At 35.6% G+C, this 16,723-nt stretch overlaps 3 protein-coding genes across 3 annotated transcripts; 1 reads left to right on the forward strand and 2 right to left on the reverse strand.

Annotated features, from left to right (window-relative positions):
• Positions 1–155: 155 nt before the first annotated feature.
• LOTGIDRAFT_236684 (hypothetical protein) lies at positions 156–2,472 on the forward strand (the record flags this gene model as incomplete). The annotated part of the gene is made up of 4 exons (XM_009067721.1): positions 156–442; positions 724–1,056; positions 1,298–1,537; positions 1,971–2,472. 4 exons carry the CDS (start codon positions 156–158, stop codon positions 2,095–2,097), a joined length of 987 nt encoding a protein of 328 aa, XP_009065969.1. The 3' UTR covers positions 2,098–2,472.
• A 507-nt stretch (positions 2,473–2,979) lies between these two features.
• Positions 2,980–10,069, reverse strand: LOTGIDRAFT_133587 (hypothetical protein; the record flags this gene model as incomplete). Its single annotated transcript, XM_009067722.1, has 16 exons — positions 2,980–3,246; positions 3,559–3,628; positions 3,984–4,193; positions 4,384–4,506; positions 4,961–5,064; positions 5,337–5,467; positions 5,819–5,985; positions 6,360–6,434; positions 6,745–6,921; positions 7,226–7,300; positions 7,687–7,913; positions 8,325–8,522; positions 8,897–9,014; positions 9,237–9,295; positions 9,580–9,741; positions 10,007–10,069. 16 exons carry the CDS (start codon positions 10,067–10,069, stop codon positions 2,980–2,982), a joined length of 2,226 nt encoding a protein of 741 aa, XP_009065970.1.
• A 5,593-nt stretch (positions 10,070–15,662) lies between these two features.
• On the reverse strand, positions 15,663–16,379 carry LOTGIDRAFT_55210 (hypothetical protein; the record flags this gene model as incomplete). Its single annotated transcript, XM_009067668.1, has 1 exon — positions 15,663–16,379. A coding segment is annotated over one exon (717 nt), but the record flags the coding sequence as incomplete, so codon positions are not given.
• Between the last annotated feature and the right edge of the window lie 344 nt (positions 16,380–16,723).

Consider the following 16,723-nt stretch of genomic DNA (forward strand, 5'->3'; position numbering starts at 1 on the left):
GTTTGACAGAGATTTGATTGGATTATATACTAGCGAATACATCCAATCAAAGGCCTCAACACATCGCTTCATTCTGTGGTACAAAAACGTGCAAATTGTAGTCAAGGTATAAGACGAAGTCTGTAATAGCTTGACATTGTGAAGATGGGGTCAGTATGACTCCTGACATTCCAGTTATTCAGTCATCATGGTACAGCATTATATGGGACTCTGGGGATCGCCTATCCCCTACCCCCAAACCCCTCTCGAACTCTGCCATAGTGTTCTTGGGTAATGGGGTTTTTGGACTATTTCTTTTCTTCAGAAAACCATCAGTCGAGGAGCAGAAGATCCTGATTCCCAGTGCCAGTATGAATGGCATCAGACACCGGAATAAAGGATCGTTTGGTAGCAATATCAGTGGCTCTGTCATTAGTTTATTTACTGGTAGATCTAATACTCAGTAAGTACAGTTTTACGTTTATTTTGACTAACAACCAGTGACAAATACTTTACCCTGATAGGGAGTTGTATTTTCAAAACATGCATCAACAACATAGATATATAGCCTTGCTAATTGAAATCAATAAGGATGTTTTTTAGTTATTTATTAAGATTGGCGTCTTTAGTCAAAGACAAGTCGTCGTCTCACTGATATAGCTCAATTCCCACCATCTGTATCTCTTATCAAAACGAAAATCTGACGTTGCATCCTCTAACTACATCAATATATGTAAATTTCAGAAAATCATTCTACGATTCGAGACAATCACTATATTCCAACACTGGACAGGACAAGCTGTTACTTCCACAGACTAACGGTGGTCCAGGGTACTTTAAGCTCCCGTCCAACTCAATACCCAACACAGAAATTCCAGTACGCAGAGCTTCTTTTGACATATCTGATTCTCAGGACCTGGAGCTTCAGAGGGAGCGGGCCAATACAGATCACAGCGATAGAGATATACCAGTCGTTACCACAGAACGAGAGAGGAAGTTCTCCACGCCTTTTAATTTTACATTCTTTAGAAAGGAGAGAGATGACAAACCAGATTCTTCAGCTTCTAAACCTTCGAGGTTGGTTTTCAATATACTCCACGATCCTCTCTTTCGTTAGAGGCAACTCGGCTATTCTCGGCTGTTTCCGTAAAGCTGAATTTGAATGTTGCCGACCATAAGCTAAATTGCTATGGTGTACCGATTTGAGTATTCCATAGTCTGGCACATTAGTCTTAAACTCTCTGACTCTAATCGAACCTGTGATCGAGTCTGATGGCTGTTGCTCTAGTCCGCAATTTAGATCTGATTTTAATTTCAGATTCCAAGTGGAGCCAGTAACAAATGATCCAGATCAGGATTTTGTGGCACCAAAAACACGGCGGTCAGGACAGATCATGTGTCAGCTAGAAAAATATAACATGAAACATAATATCTCCCGACCACCAGTGTTGTCTGCTATAGAAGAAGGGGGGACAATCCATAGCATCAGACAACTACCATTATCTGGTGATAATAGTGACTTATCAGATCCTTTTGACGATCCTCATTTACTACAGAGGTAAGTGGAACATTATCACCGCGTTCAGTTGTACGTTTATTAAACCAATGATGGGCTAATGACGACAGACAATGCAATGCAGTGTGCAACGAGGGAAATTTTGTTAGGACATTGGCATTAAAAGATCTAAAGATAGCGAGCAACCGTTTTTTTTTATGGGCTACAGGAGATTGATCAGCCAATAAACACAAATCTTGCTCCAGTGTTGACAATTCATGGTTGTGGGTTAAGGTTTAAGAAATGCCGTGTCCACAACAGAGCTAACATAGTAGTCCGAAACATCTGCCTCTATTTCAGCCTCTGATGAATATTTTGACAGTTGTCAGCTGGAGTCTGTCCAAATAGCTATCCGAGGCTGAAATAGAGACAGATGCTTCGGTCTACTAACATAGATATTCTAAATAACCTCAAAGTGTCTTGTCCTATATTTCAGACAAAGGTCGACAGATACCAACCGATCAATCAGCTCATGGGAAGACGAAGACATATTAGATGAACCTTATTCACCATATGCTAATAATAGAATTATACCGGAAATTATTATAGAGGAATGCAAATAGAACACATTAGTATACACAAAATATATCAAATGACATTATTAGCTATGTGGACTCACTAAAATTGTGTCAATTGTCTTAACTTAATAACAATAAATATCAACTATGTGAACTCTCTGAAACGCATGCCAATTTGTCTGTTAAGTTGTGTGCGTTACCTACTATCAAATGATCGCCATTATAATGTAAACTCTCTGAAAGATGTCTTACCTAGAAGAGTATACATCAGTATACATACATGTATACCAAATGGCATAATAAACTATGTGGACTCTCTGAAAGACATGCCGAGTTGTGTATGTTACCTTGCTAACAAATGAACGCCAGAACAATGTAAACTAAATGCCAAATGACTTAATAAACTAAGTGGTCTCTCTGAAAAACATTCCAAGTAAATATTTCAGCAAAAGAATACATAGTATACCATTAAACAAAGTCAGTCAACGAGTGTCATATGGTGGCCCAGAGAGTCAGCATGCCTCACAGTCATGATAGAGATATCAAACTTGAAGTGAACTATATTAGCCACGAAAGGGAGTTCAAATTTACTATGTGGGTTCTTCAAAAGGTATTCCAAATTAAATTAGTCATGTCGACTCTCTGAAAGGGATTCTATATACCAAGTGGACATAATGGGCCTTGTGGTCTCTTAGAAAAGGATTAATAATTGATGTACACTCTCCCAAAGGGATTAAGGATAACAAGATAATGGAATAACAAAGACTAAATATCTGTATTTACCAGTCATGGCTGATAATTTGCGTAGTTTGCGAATTAATCCAATGCAACAGCCCTGCCATAAAACGAGAGATTATTCATTGTTTTCTGTATATTTTGAAAAAAAACGAGATTATAAAAATAAATATTTATTATAATGAATATATTTTATACACGTCGTTTTCTATCTGACATGTCACGTCTGTTGTGATTGGCTCGTGCTGTTTTATGTTTCTCTTTATACGCTCGGTTTTTCAAAACATCCCCACTTTGACCTTGACCTTTGGCTTGACCTTGAACATCATATTTCCTAGGTTGACCTCCACCTCTGCGAGCAACCTTAGCTGCGTATCTTTGAGCGGCTGCTTCACGTAATTTAGCAGGATCTGCAACAAACTGGTTCTTCTTCCATCCATCAGGATGTGTGGATGGACCCTGAAAGGAATTGAAATGATATGGAGGTTTATGTCCAAATGTCCTACTTGAATGAGCTAAAATAGATGGGTCCCATTTTGCTGGACCAAGCACAAGTTTGCTCATTTTGATCATCGACAATAAATGAAATGAATCGAGTTTTATGTCCTACTTTTCTGCACCTGATTGGGATAATATAGATGGGCAATGCCATGCAGTGTGCAATGACAGAAATGTTACCAGGAAAGCAGTATATGATTCTGAAAGATCTTGAAATGGCACAGCATGTAACATACAGAACCCATCATAAATTGTCTAATTCCCATAACTTACAGCATCCCGTTCAGCATTATCATCATCATCATCTTCTTTACCTTGTAGAACTCTATCAGTTCTAAACTGTCTAAAATATACAGAACAATAAACTATTACTATAAAACTAATAGGGGTGCACATTATTCACCTTGGCATTATATTCACAATTATACTGTAAATAGTTTCATCAAATCATCTGATTTTTTGATATAGCATTAAGGCAGTGTGGTACCAGGTGAATGCGGGAAAGAATAATTGAGACTACAACCACATGTCTACTGAGTGGATTCAATTACAGCTACGTCAACATAGTTAGACACTATCAAAAAGTCTCTCTGACTATATTACTTATGAATTCATCCAGTCATTAGTAAAATGGATTCAAAAATGAAACAAAGGATGGTCCATCCAACCGACCGACCGCAGATAAAAAAAAAATGAACAACCTTTTACTCATAAGTTCATCTGCAGAATCAGCATCATCTGCTCCGACATTATTGGTATCATACGTGTCATCATATTCATCTTCATACAGGTCATCATATTCCACATTTTTATCGTACATATTCTCTACGTACATCGAACCATACGCATCATAGGTTGGCTTCAATTCTTTTATTAAATTCTTATCTCTAAAAACAGCCTTCTCTTCTCTAGAATAATAAATTTGGGGCAAGTTTAGTAATGAAATATGAAATAAAATAATTATAAGATCTTAGATGTATGCAAATTTAATCTTAAAAATTCACTGTTTCAAATAAAAAGAATATAGAAACTGATGGTTATCATTATATATTTTGAATTAAGTTTGTTCTAAACTCAGAATGAAATAAAATGTCTCACTTTTTTCCTTTATGAATTTTGGACATGTCAATTTTATCGTTTCTAAAAATATCAAACTCATCTCCATCGTATATATTACGTCTGGTTTCTACTAGCAACTCTGGTTCTGGTGCTGCCATTTGTCTGAAAAAAAAAATACCAAAATATCTGTACAAATATGGAACATACCAGAATATATGTTGGTCAAGTTTCATCTAAAGTTAATAAAAACTGTAGTCTTTTAAAATAACCCAGAAGATTTCAAATCCAACTTACAAATAGACATTCATTGAAAGAGCAACCAAGCGCTTTGGGGATTCTTCTACAGTATAGAACAGCGCTCTATAAAACGACTTATTATAACTCTCAAAAGCACTGGTAGAGCTACAAAGGTGATATGAAGCGATAACTCATTACATTAGCAGCTTGGAGAAATTTTTCCTGATATTATGAGGATTCAAAATTTTATCTAGGTATTGTAGATGATTCAAACTGATTCAGAAGACAATCCATATCAGTGACAGATACCATATGTTTCCGAATATAATGCACAAGCGTGTATAATGCCCACCCCTTCAGTAAAATCAAGGGAACTAACCTTGGTAACGTTCTATCAATCTCAATTAAAGATGGAGGCAGCTTCTCTTCTAAAATACAGTTGATAACTCTTTCTACATTATAACTTAATTCTTCTAACGCTATCTGAAATAAACAGACGACATCTTGAAAAGACCGCAGATATCTTCAATCTCAAAATGTCTAGGACTTATGCAATTTATGCATGCTCTACATTCAAGATGTCACTATCGAAAAAGCTGCTACTTACATTTTAAGGGCCTCTGCAATGGTCTACTGTAAGGGTCTCTGCAATGGTCTACTGTAAGGGCCTCTGCAATGGTCTACTGTAAGGGCCTCTGCAATGGTTTACTGTACTGAAAATCGAGCGTTCAAAACCAGAGGAAAAAAAATATTACCTCTATAAAGCCTTCACCTAAATCTGGTAACAAATCTTTTACAGCTATTATCATAGAATCTAGTTCTATTGGTGAAACACTGGCCCCAGTGGCAGTACATCTCTCCTGTAACAATATTAATATTATTTGTACTCCCTTTTTAAAATTAAAATCTGACATATAGTTTGTCAACAATCAATAACATTCTAACTATTTTAACTGCCAAAGATGTGATAATGGATATCTGATATTATTATTCATTGAAGCAGACATAGTAGACATGTAGGATTAAATTGTAGATGAATAGATCTCAGATTTTCATATAGAAAAGAGACATGGGTGGCTTGAAGAGGAGTATTCACAAAATCACATAAGCAAATCACACTTTTAATAACAAGAACAGTAACTCCTACTTACAAACTTAGCTTGATATGCCTCATCAGGATAGTAAGATGCTTCAGATTCTGATTCTTCTGATCCCTGTCCATCATAGTCTGCCCCACCCCCATAGGCCCCGCCCATAGCACCTTGGTCATCAGGTGGCCCTGGGGAACCATCTGGACTAGTCCTCCCACCAGTAGTTGTAGCCCCTGAAGGCTTTTTGCGTTTTCCAAAAGTAGCGAAGGCTGTATTGACAGCATTCTTTATATAATGAAGCCTTTCCTCATCTCTACAGTTTAAGTTAAGGAATGATTTTGATCTATTTTTCACACTCCAAATCTGACTGAAAGTGTTCACAGAACACCGTTGAATTTTGAGCCTTCAAATTTATGTGTGTCCAGAATTACGTAGACACAGAGTCACATTGACAACTCGTCTTTTCTTGACACTCCATTATATATAGATATAGAAAGTTAAATTTTTACTTTGAAGTATATTTGAAGGGATTGCGCAGTTGTAATACTTCTGAAGACTATTTACATATATTCAAGACCCAAAACAACTCCCTAAAATGGCGAACCATGGCCTTTAAACAACCTACATCATATTTGAGCTGATTTATTGTCCCACCCGATCAACTATAATCTACTAACTAAAGGATACACACTGCATTCTGATTGGTCAAATATATCCATAATATCTTGGAAACTATAACTACTTTCATAATCAGCTAAAAACCTTAAATATATCAACAACAATCATATTACTTTTCAGAATTAGAATATACATTAGCTTTGTCTACAATTAAATGAAAACATATAAAATGGATGTAAATTCCCAGGGCTCTGTTTCAAATTGTTTAATAGAAGGTTTAGGGTGCAGAACTCTCAAGCTGCTCCCTTATTCAGTTGTTGGTGAGCTAAATCCAGGAACTGACCAGAGGCTGTTGGAAGGTCCACTAGTGTACCCCTCAAAAGGTTCTTATTTCTGACCTTTACTGGATCAGACTTATTTCTGCTGGACCCCTTAGAAACTTAACTTCACCTACCTACGTTCACCCAGTACACTAGTCATGGTGTGTAGGAAATCCTCCACATAGGGCTCAGATTCCTTCTTATTATGTTCTAGTATAGGCTGAATACAGGTATGAGTAATTATTAAATTAAATATCTTCTTTAACGATCCTTTACTTTGATGCAATTTCTGTTTCATTAGATGACGATGGCTGAAAGGAAAAATCCTATTCTCTCAAAATTTTATGGTAAATTCTTGACAAACCTAGATTTTCACTTTCAAATATAATTGTGATCGTTAAGAATTATTTTTTAATGTGTATCTGGGACACTGTGAGCATCAATTTGCACCATTCCAATTTTCACTCAGATGTCTGTGGTTCCTGCAATTCCATCAAAAATATGTGTTCGATGACGTTACTAATCGCAAAATATGCTTTATCACATCAAGCCCTTCGCAATTATTGACGTCATCAAACACATATCTCAGGAATATAAGAAATGTTCTGTATTTACCTGATATCATCAAATGTTCTCTCTTTAACAGCTTCAGCTAACTCTGGTATAACTTGTTCATAAAAATTAGCTAATCTAGAAACGATATCAAATAGTGACAGAAACTTTTTCATATTAACTTGAGGGTGTGCTATATTTGCTATTATACAGTATATGATTATTTGTATTGGTACATGAAGGATGATTGCGCAACATAAAATATTATATGGGTTAACTGTTAAATATCATTTGCCACCAACATGAAATATAAGAATGAGCGTGTGTTATAATCGCAATTATACAGTATATGGGCATTTGTTTGAAGCATGATTGTACAACATAATATTAAATGATTCAAATTTACACCATGGAATTTATTCTTATCCTCATGTGTTTACTGTTAGGTATAACTTAACATTTACATGCATAAACAAAGGCTTAAAAGTCAATAAATTAAAACACAAATGAAAGCCTCAACTCACTTCTGCTCAAAACTAAATTCATGAAATATTTGACAAGCTTTAGGATAGATTTCCATAAAACTGGCAAGAGTTTCGCCAATGTCTGTTAAATAGAATAAAATATCCTGGAAGTCACTGGTTGCTATGGTTACCAGAGTATCTGCCGATTCTCCTTTGCCAAGTTTCTTAGGTTCAGTTGCACTGTTTTCATTATCCAATCTACATTTTGCTATCACATTGTCAAATACCTACATTAAAAAAAAAACAGAGAAATGGATACAGTCCTCTAAATAATATCAATGTTAAAAGATGAAGGAGGCCTCAATTTAAGCTTTCCATAACTTTTTTCAGAACTAAAATCAGAGTTCTGGTTCACTTACAATTCCTAGATGCTATTGACATTCTCTACTTCAGCTTTTACCTATGACATGTAAATAGCATTTTGATTGGCTGGTTTGATAATCATGTGACATCATGAATATTCATTACCTCATACATAATACAAGGTTACAGTGAAACACGGTAGAAATATTACAGTTTTTGATGTATTGTAGAAACGATGTGTGGTATTACATAAACTAATATATAACAGTCAGAATAACATGCTAAAGTAAAACACGATAGAAAATAGAAGATAATTTTTAAAAAAGTGTACTTACGTGTAAGATAGTAGGAACAGTAGCTCTGAGATCATCTTCATATTTTGGTTGTTGGGTGAAAATATTGTTCACCATTTTGGAGAGAATTTGAGAATTGCCGCGTCCATATAGAATACTCATATCCAACATCTTGGGCACGTCAAATAAAAAATTCTCATACAAAATATCTCCGAATATTTTTGGTGTTATGAGATTCTCCTGCAAAATAAACATTTAATTATGTGACATTTTATGTAGTGTATTGATCACGTGTTATAAAGGAATCTGGGATCGTGGACTTCCACTCAAGGTTTCAGAGTGGTCACTTCTAGATGTGTAGTTGATGAATAATGTAGAAGCCATGCTGTTCATTTTATTCGAACATTTATATCTGAAGCCCCAATCTAAAGTCACAGTATTTTAAAACAGGATTTTTGATTTTATCATATACCAGTCATGTTCAGCTAGATGCCAGCAATGTCACCTTGTGATTTCGGGATTCAATATTCTTTAGTGAAGTTTGATAAGCCTTCACAAAATTCACTCATGTATTCACTTTCTCCATTAAATACATTCTCAGCTATTTTTATTACCTTTGATTCTTTATGTGTAGCCATTCGTAATAAAGTTAAAAATATCAAGCGATGGACTTCATTCTGTTTTTCTTTATATCTGTCTGGCAAATCAAGTCTATAGACTACATCAAATGATCTGAAATGATAAAATAATGAACTACAGGGGTGTTGTGAACTTTTTATGTGTATATTGGGGACTCTGATAGCATTGATTTGCACAATTTGAATTTTTTAATCAGACGTCTGAGGTCTCAGACATCACTAGATATTATAAGAAGACTTTACGAAAGTGAAATCATAAAATTCCTAGTTTTGATGGAATTGCAAAAAAAGAAAGGAAATTAAGTTCATCACCCACCTTGGAGCATAGCGTAGATAGGAATCTAATAATAGATGAATTTTCTCATCAAAAACTACCTGGAAAAGACAAAGACAGTTTTGTTACATTGATAAGATTTTTGTATTAAGTGTAAATTGTTACATGGAGATAAAATTTGATAGTAAAATTATTTCTTTCGAGCATTGCCCATTGTGTACAGCTAATGGAAACTTTAACACATAACAAAAAATCCATTATCAGTTAAAAACTTGCATAAATAATGCACAGAGTCTAGCTTTTTTGGTGCCTCAATAGTAGATTAAATATAACGAGAGCTCTGAAACCATAAGTATCAAGAATAACACACTGAAAAGGAAATTACCTGACACCAGAATATATCGTGAGGTTGTTGAAGTAGTTGATGTAAATCTTCAGCAATAAACTGTAATCGTTCCATCCACTCCCCATACTGAGCTTGATCACTGGTATCTAATGGTGGTGGTTTATAACTCACAAAATTTATACTCTCTATTCTACTGGGGTGCTGAAAGTAAACAATTATTTTGTTAAGTCCTTGGTTAGATTCATTTTCAAGGGATTATTCAGGCCTTGATCAAATCTTTAACATTTTCTTTGGACTAAAACATTTTCTAAGAAGCACGTTAGCTTATTTGAAAATTTAATTTTGAATATTTGTGGAATAGTAAAACATTTGAGATCTGAGTTTGCTGTGTTTGGAGAGTAACTGTTCATTATCAATTTAATGTAAGTTTGCATAACCAAGACACCGAGCTAAAAATATGATTTACCAGAGCTGGAATGGTTTCCGATTTACTGTCAGTGACATGCTTCTCATCTAGAGGTACCGACATATCCTACAATTAGAGAAAATCTTCCAAATGACAAAAATATACACTGATTTCATCTAATTTTGCAATTCGACAGAATTTCAGTCCGGATAAGAGCGGCCTTGAACTTGGGTGTGTAATCATTGCAGTAAACAAATCCACTTAACTAAGCACCGAATTCTCTCCAAAATACGATAGAATTTATTCTTCTGAATTTTTCAAGTAAAAATTCACTTACATTGATTAATTTTTTTTGATTTATTTTCTTAGAAAGTCACAATAAACAAATCTTTAAAGCAATAAAATAACTGCTCCCAATTATTTTCTGCGGATCGACAAAATGGCAGCCCACATGAGTAAAGAAGAGTATTTGAAACGTTATTTATCTGGAGAAGATTCCTCTGCGAATTTGAAGAAAAAGAAAAGAAAGAAGAAAGCTCCAATTCCAGAGAAGATTGTACCAAGGTAAGGCTTTAATTTTGACTGGATGAGCATCTAGAATTGAACCGTTCTCATTATTATTCATTAGTAAAGGCAGTAGGATGTAAAACTCCATTGGCTCATTACTAGGCCTAAAGGGTTTATTGATAGCTATGCCAATAGTTCATGTTCTAACTTGGAAGCAATTTCTTATCGTGGAGTTTGGTTGGTAGATGACAAGTTAACATCCGCTTCCAGCAGATAGGTAATCGGTCTACTGAGTCTAGATCTGTACCTGTCGGTCGTTTCCTTTGTAAACCTATTTATTTGCAGTAGCCTGATTGAGGATTGGTTACCCTACAAATTTGTGCTAAATTGACTCGACCACTTATCTTTCATTTCTTATTACAGTTCAAATTGTAGTGCTGTTATTGCTCTTTTGTGTTATCTTTGATCTTTCCCAGATTGTCTGTATAGGTACCTACCTACCTAAGTGTTTCCAAACGCAGGAGATCAGCTTTCTCATCTATATTTGGCTCATTTTCATCATCACTAATTTCATGTTTGTTACTCCCGGTATTACTCTATGTATAATCGGTGTTAAAGTCATATATCAGGGGATGGTTTTTCCAATATCTGTCTAAACGACGTTCAAATGTTTTTACGTTCTTAGCTGAAAACAACACTGTCAGGTAGGCTATTCCACACTTCAACTACTCTGTTGGTAAAATAATATTTCCTGATGTCAAGTCTGCTTCTGTTTTTAACTAGTTTGAGCGAATTTCCTTTTGTTGTTGAACTGGTGTTACGTGTAAAAAGACCAACAGTTACCCTTCGATCGTATACCGAATTACAACTGAAGTTTAAGTGTAAGACTTCTATTTGATGGGTGTTGTCTTGTTTCAGATCTAGAATAGTAGACGATGATGTTGATTTTAACTCTCTACTACCAGAGAATATCAACAATACCCTGGATGAGGATGTGGGAGATAACGAACCAACCGTAGCAGAATTTATTGATGAAAGACCAGATCATATAAAACAGATTGAAAGCTATAGGCAAGATGACAGATGGAAGGGTTTGGATAAATCAAAAGGTATTTAAAAAAATGTGTGATTTATTTGGTGTCTTGAACTGCTATAACCATATAATTGTGAATACAATTATATAGTGTATAACGCGCACCCTTTCATATCCTCCAGTAAATCTGGAAAAATCTCCCCGACCCTAAATAATACACATTACATACCCTTTCTGACAAAATAAATGTTGATATAACATAGACACCAAAATTTGAAGAAGTAAAGAGGATAGGGGATTAAAGAGAACTGCTTAAAGTTCCTCAACCTTTCTAGTTTTATAATATTTCAGCCATAAGTTCTTGTCTTTTACTAATGGAAGCAAATCAAATATTGTGCTGGTCTAAGATTGACGTAATTTGCAATTAATGCAAACTTAAGTACTATTTTGTGCTATTTCAGGTGAAGAGGACTTTGGAGTTGTCAAAAGTGATTCTGAAGATGAAGGGCCTCCAACAAGGCCTAGAAATGATTCAGATTCTGATCAATCACCAGTCAGGAAAAGAGGGAAATCCTCGGATTCTGACCAATCACCAGTCAGAAGAAGAGGGAAATCCCAGGATTCTGACCAATCACCTGTCAGAAGAAGAGGGAAATCCTCAGATTCTGACCAATCACCTGTCAGAAGAAGAGGAAAATATTCAGATTCTGACCAATCGCCAGTCAGAAGAAGAGGGAAATCCTCAGATTCTGACCAATCACCAGTGAGGAGAAAAAGAAAAGACTCTGATTCTGATCAGTCCCCAAAGCGAAAAAATTCTGTGATAAAAAAAAGACAGTCAAAATTTTCGGATAGATCTCCAAATCATAAAAGAAGCAAACACAATTCTGATTCGGACACAGAAGTGCCAAGAAAGAAATCAAAAACTGAAAATTCTGAGAAAGAAGGTGCTAAACCAACAAAAACTTTGGGTGGGGCTAAAGCAGGTTTATCAAGTGCTAAAGAAATGAGGCAAGAAGCTGAAAGACTCAGACAAAAGGAGGATGTTGCTTTTCAAAAGGTATTTAAAAATTGTTCCCTTATTTTTTTTTTTCATTCTTTCCTTGGCCTGTGCTTTTCTAATTTCAATTATACATGTAAATTGTTTTGAGAACCTCTCTCACATAATCAAAGTTGCAGTCGAATAGCTCATTCGAAGCAATTTAGGTTGTTGTCTGCAAGACGTTTGCTGCTGTGGTTTGGAAATCTCCTCAAGGCAAGAATAATTCTTATGCCAAGTGCTTTTGAGAGTTGGCTCAGTGTTGGCTAAGCCAACTTGGATTTAATTACATAATCAATGTATGTATCATTTAAGATTGGTGCTGCTAAACTTGGTCGAGATGCTGAAACTGTTTTCAGAGATAAAAAATCAGGCAAAAGAAGAAATTTAAAAGCTGAAAAAGATGAGCAAGATGCTGATGATGCCAAGAAAGCAGCAGAAATTGAAAAATACAAAAAATGGGGTAAAGGGTGAGTTTAATTTTTGAATTTATTTCCCCAGCTATATTGTATATTATTATATTGTTAGTTATAGTCAGGGTTATGATATGTATAACATTCACAAGATTCACAAGGATCCTTTCTACCAGTTACTCCTTGGCCCAACCTCCTGGATTCTGGCATCTGAAATATGTATACCCATTAACTGTTCTGTGGACTGCAATGATGACTCATTTAAATTCATTAGATGATTTGCCAGGCTGGATGAAAGTATCTTCTTGAAGGGATTAAAAACTTTTGAACTTAGGAGAAGTATACCATAAAATTGAACGTCAATACTTCCCTTTAGCGCTGGGTTGGAGCCCTGTCTTTTTGAGGCAGTGGAATAGGTGATTAGGGGCCTCGTGTTGAAATGTTGGAATCCTCCTCATGGTAAAAAGGTTCTTATACTACAGTCAGTGTTTTCAAGTGTCTGCTTTCAACCCTTGACACCAGTCAAATAGGCTTTCACCCAGACTTGACTGGCAAATATATCCTGATGGTCTCACTAAAGGAATTTATTTCAGTTTAAAGCAACAAGAACACCAGGAACAGTCATTAATGGCCGCCATCCATGAAGCCAACAAACCTCTAGCTAGATATAAAAATGATGGAGATTTAGATGAACATTTGAAGAATATGGAAAGAGCAGAAGATCCCATGTTAGCTTTTATTAAAAAGAAAAAATCGAAAGAAAGTAAACAACCTCGTAAGTGATTGATTTTGAAATTTTTGGCATGATTTTTAGGAAATTTATGATCACTTACTGATTTTTCCAGATTTGCTTGAGTAAAAATAGCTTTTTAATTATTTTTTTCATTGCACACTTCAAGGGGTGTCTTGGTTGTATCAAACTGGAGCAGTAAAGTAGTATTTAATACTCCATTCCTTTCATTAATCTTAAGCTTTGTCTAATTTCAGAGAAGCCGAGGTATAAAGGTCCTGCCCCACCCCCCAATAGATTCAATATCCAACCAGGGTATAGGTGGGATGGGGTCAATAGGTCAATTGGGTTTGAAGCTCAGATATTCTCCAAGATGTCTGATCAGAAAGCTATGAAGTCTATGGCTTACAAATGGAGTGTAGAAGAGATGTGAGGACAAGTCATAATAAGATTCGACAGGCAGTAAATGTCACCCCTTATTTTAAAAATGAGCTCCTCCAATCGATTAAAAGTGTGTATGGGTGGTACAGTTCAAAAGAAAGCTGAGGGGTGGCAAATAGATGGTTTGTAAACTATATTCATCCTTGTGGGGCCATATGATATGGTGTTGATGGTAAAGACTTGTTAAGAGGACTGTAAGGGCTCATTATGGTGTGTCTTGTAATGGAGTATTTATGGGAACAGCTTTCAGTGGCATGGTAGTGTGTGGCTCAGTTTGATGCCAACTTTGGGAAATATTTTTATGAAACATACTTCAAATATAGAGTGAGGACTGAACATCTGAAACTACTTATAAATAATGTAGACTGTGAATTTGGAATTATCCCCAGGTCTGCAAAAATTTCTTTGCTTGACTCTGTAATTATTTGTTATATTATCGTTGTAATTTAAATGTGAAATATTTTTTTTATGATAAAATGTTGAAGAAACTCCAGCAGTTGTTTTGGTCCAGAGATTGATATTTTTAGATGTTTTAGACATGAAGTAGTTGGGGAACAAACCATTTTTCTAGGGAGCCCCCCATCTGGCACCGTCACTGAATGTGAGCAAAAACAACTTTATAGAATCGTTGCCTCCTATTGAACGTGGTGACCACGAAAAACATGATCATAACTTTAATATATCATAACTGTAATATATCATGACTGTAATATATCATGACTGTAATATATCATAACTGTAACAAATCATAACTTTAATATATCATAACTGTAATATATCATAACTTTAATATATCATGACTGTAACATATCATAACTTTAATATATCATAACTGTAATATATCATAACTGTAATATATCATAACTGTAACAAATCATAACTTTAATATATCATGACTGTAACAAATCATAACTTTAATATATCATGACTGTAATATATCATAACTTTAATGTAATATATCATAACTGTAACAAATCATAACTTTAATATATCATGACTGTAATATATCATAACTTTAATATATCATAACTGTAATATATCATAACTGTAATATATCATGACTGTAATATATCATAACTGTAATATATCATGACTGTAATATATCATAACTTTAATATATCATAACTGTAATATATCATAACTTTAACAATCAAGCAACAGTAACAACAATTTTATATTTTTTACTCCAACTTGCTCTTACACTAAATCAAAAGCAAAAACAAAAAACGAAAATAAATATTTTAGGAAAATCCTATTTGGATTTGATAAAACTTTCAATTAATTATTGCAAAAACAAAAATAATTCTCGGACAAGTTAACAACTTAATGTTGACTTTACGCATGACCCATACAAAACGCAAGCACGTACGTCCAGTCGGACCAGCCTCATTTCCATGCACCCCTGCCTCCGTAGAAACGCCACTGATGAAAACGCATGCCCTGCTCTATGTAGGCAGATTTGGTAACACTAATGACCCCGTCGCTGCCTCGACTTCATCGTAATCGCACACAGAATGATTCTGGTCTCCGCCACTCGAGTTCCCACGTGAAGAACCAATGTGTTTCACCATGTGGTCTTTCATAGTGTTAGAATGGCGGAAGACTTTCCCACAGATTTCGCAGCAATACGGAAAGGAATTTTCGTGAATTCTTTTGTGCCTCTTAAGATTCCTTGGGTCGCTGAAACGCGCATCGCATATCTCACAACGGTGCGGTTTTTCTTTTAAATGTTTTGCAAGTCGATGCGTTTTCATACTGATTAGAAAATTAAACGCCCGTCCACAGATGTCGCACAAATACTGCCCGCTCTTATAACACGCGCGTCGATGACTTATTAGCCCCGAAGGCTGAGCAAATGCACGACCACAGTTTTCACACATGCATTCGAACAATTCGTTATGAATTTTTTTGTGTCTGAGAACGAATTCGTATTTGCGAGCTGCATACTTGCATCCCGAAAAATCGCAAAAGAAAGGTTTCAATATCCTATGTTCTTTCTTACAATGTGTTCTGAGCTCACCTTCACTTTTAGCTTTCCAATTACACTTTCTACATTGAAGATACGCACGGTCTGTATGTCGCAGTCGTTTATGAAACGTAAGACTGCATTGTCTTTCGAATTCCCGGCCGCATTCGTCGCATTCAAATTTCGGTTCTTCTATGCATGTCTTCAAATGATTTTCGATTTCTGAAATCGACCCGAAAATTGTTCTGCAATTGAGACATTTAAATTCACTTTCATTGTATTCCAATTCGTCTATTTCCATTAGCGATTCGCCTTCGGCTTTCAAAATCGACTGGAGTGACTCGACCGTTTGACGATTGGACAATCTGGTCCGACGGCCGCTTCCATTCCCTTGCGGCTCGTCATCGTCAGATACGTTTTCTTCCTTGACTACATTGATGGACGTATCTCGAACCTCCACATTGAGGGACACATTTCTGGCATCACCGTGCCCATTTTCTTTCTCGGTAATTTTGGGGCGAGGCATTTTCTTCTTTGTGGGTCGACCCTTTTTTCTGGTTGTTCTCTCAGGCGATTTTTGACTGCTGCTTGTCACTGTCGCTATTTGGGCTCCTTTTTCAAACGAGACGGTAACGTCTACGTCAGTTT

The sequence above is a fragment of the Lottia gigantea genome (assembly GCF_000327385.1).
Source record: "Lottia gigantea unplaced genomic scaffold LOTGIsca_85, whole genome shotgun sequence".
NCBI lineage: Eukaryota > Metazoa > Mollusca > Gastropoda > Lottiidae > Lottia > Lottia gigantea.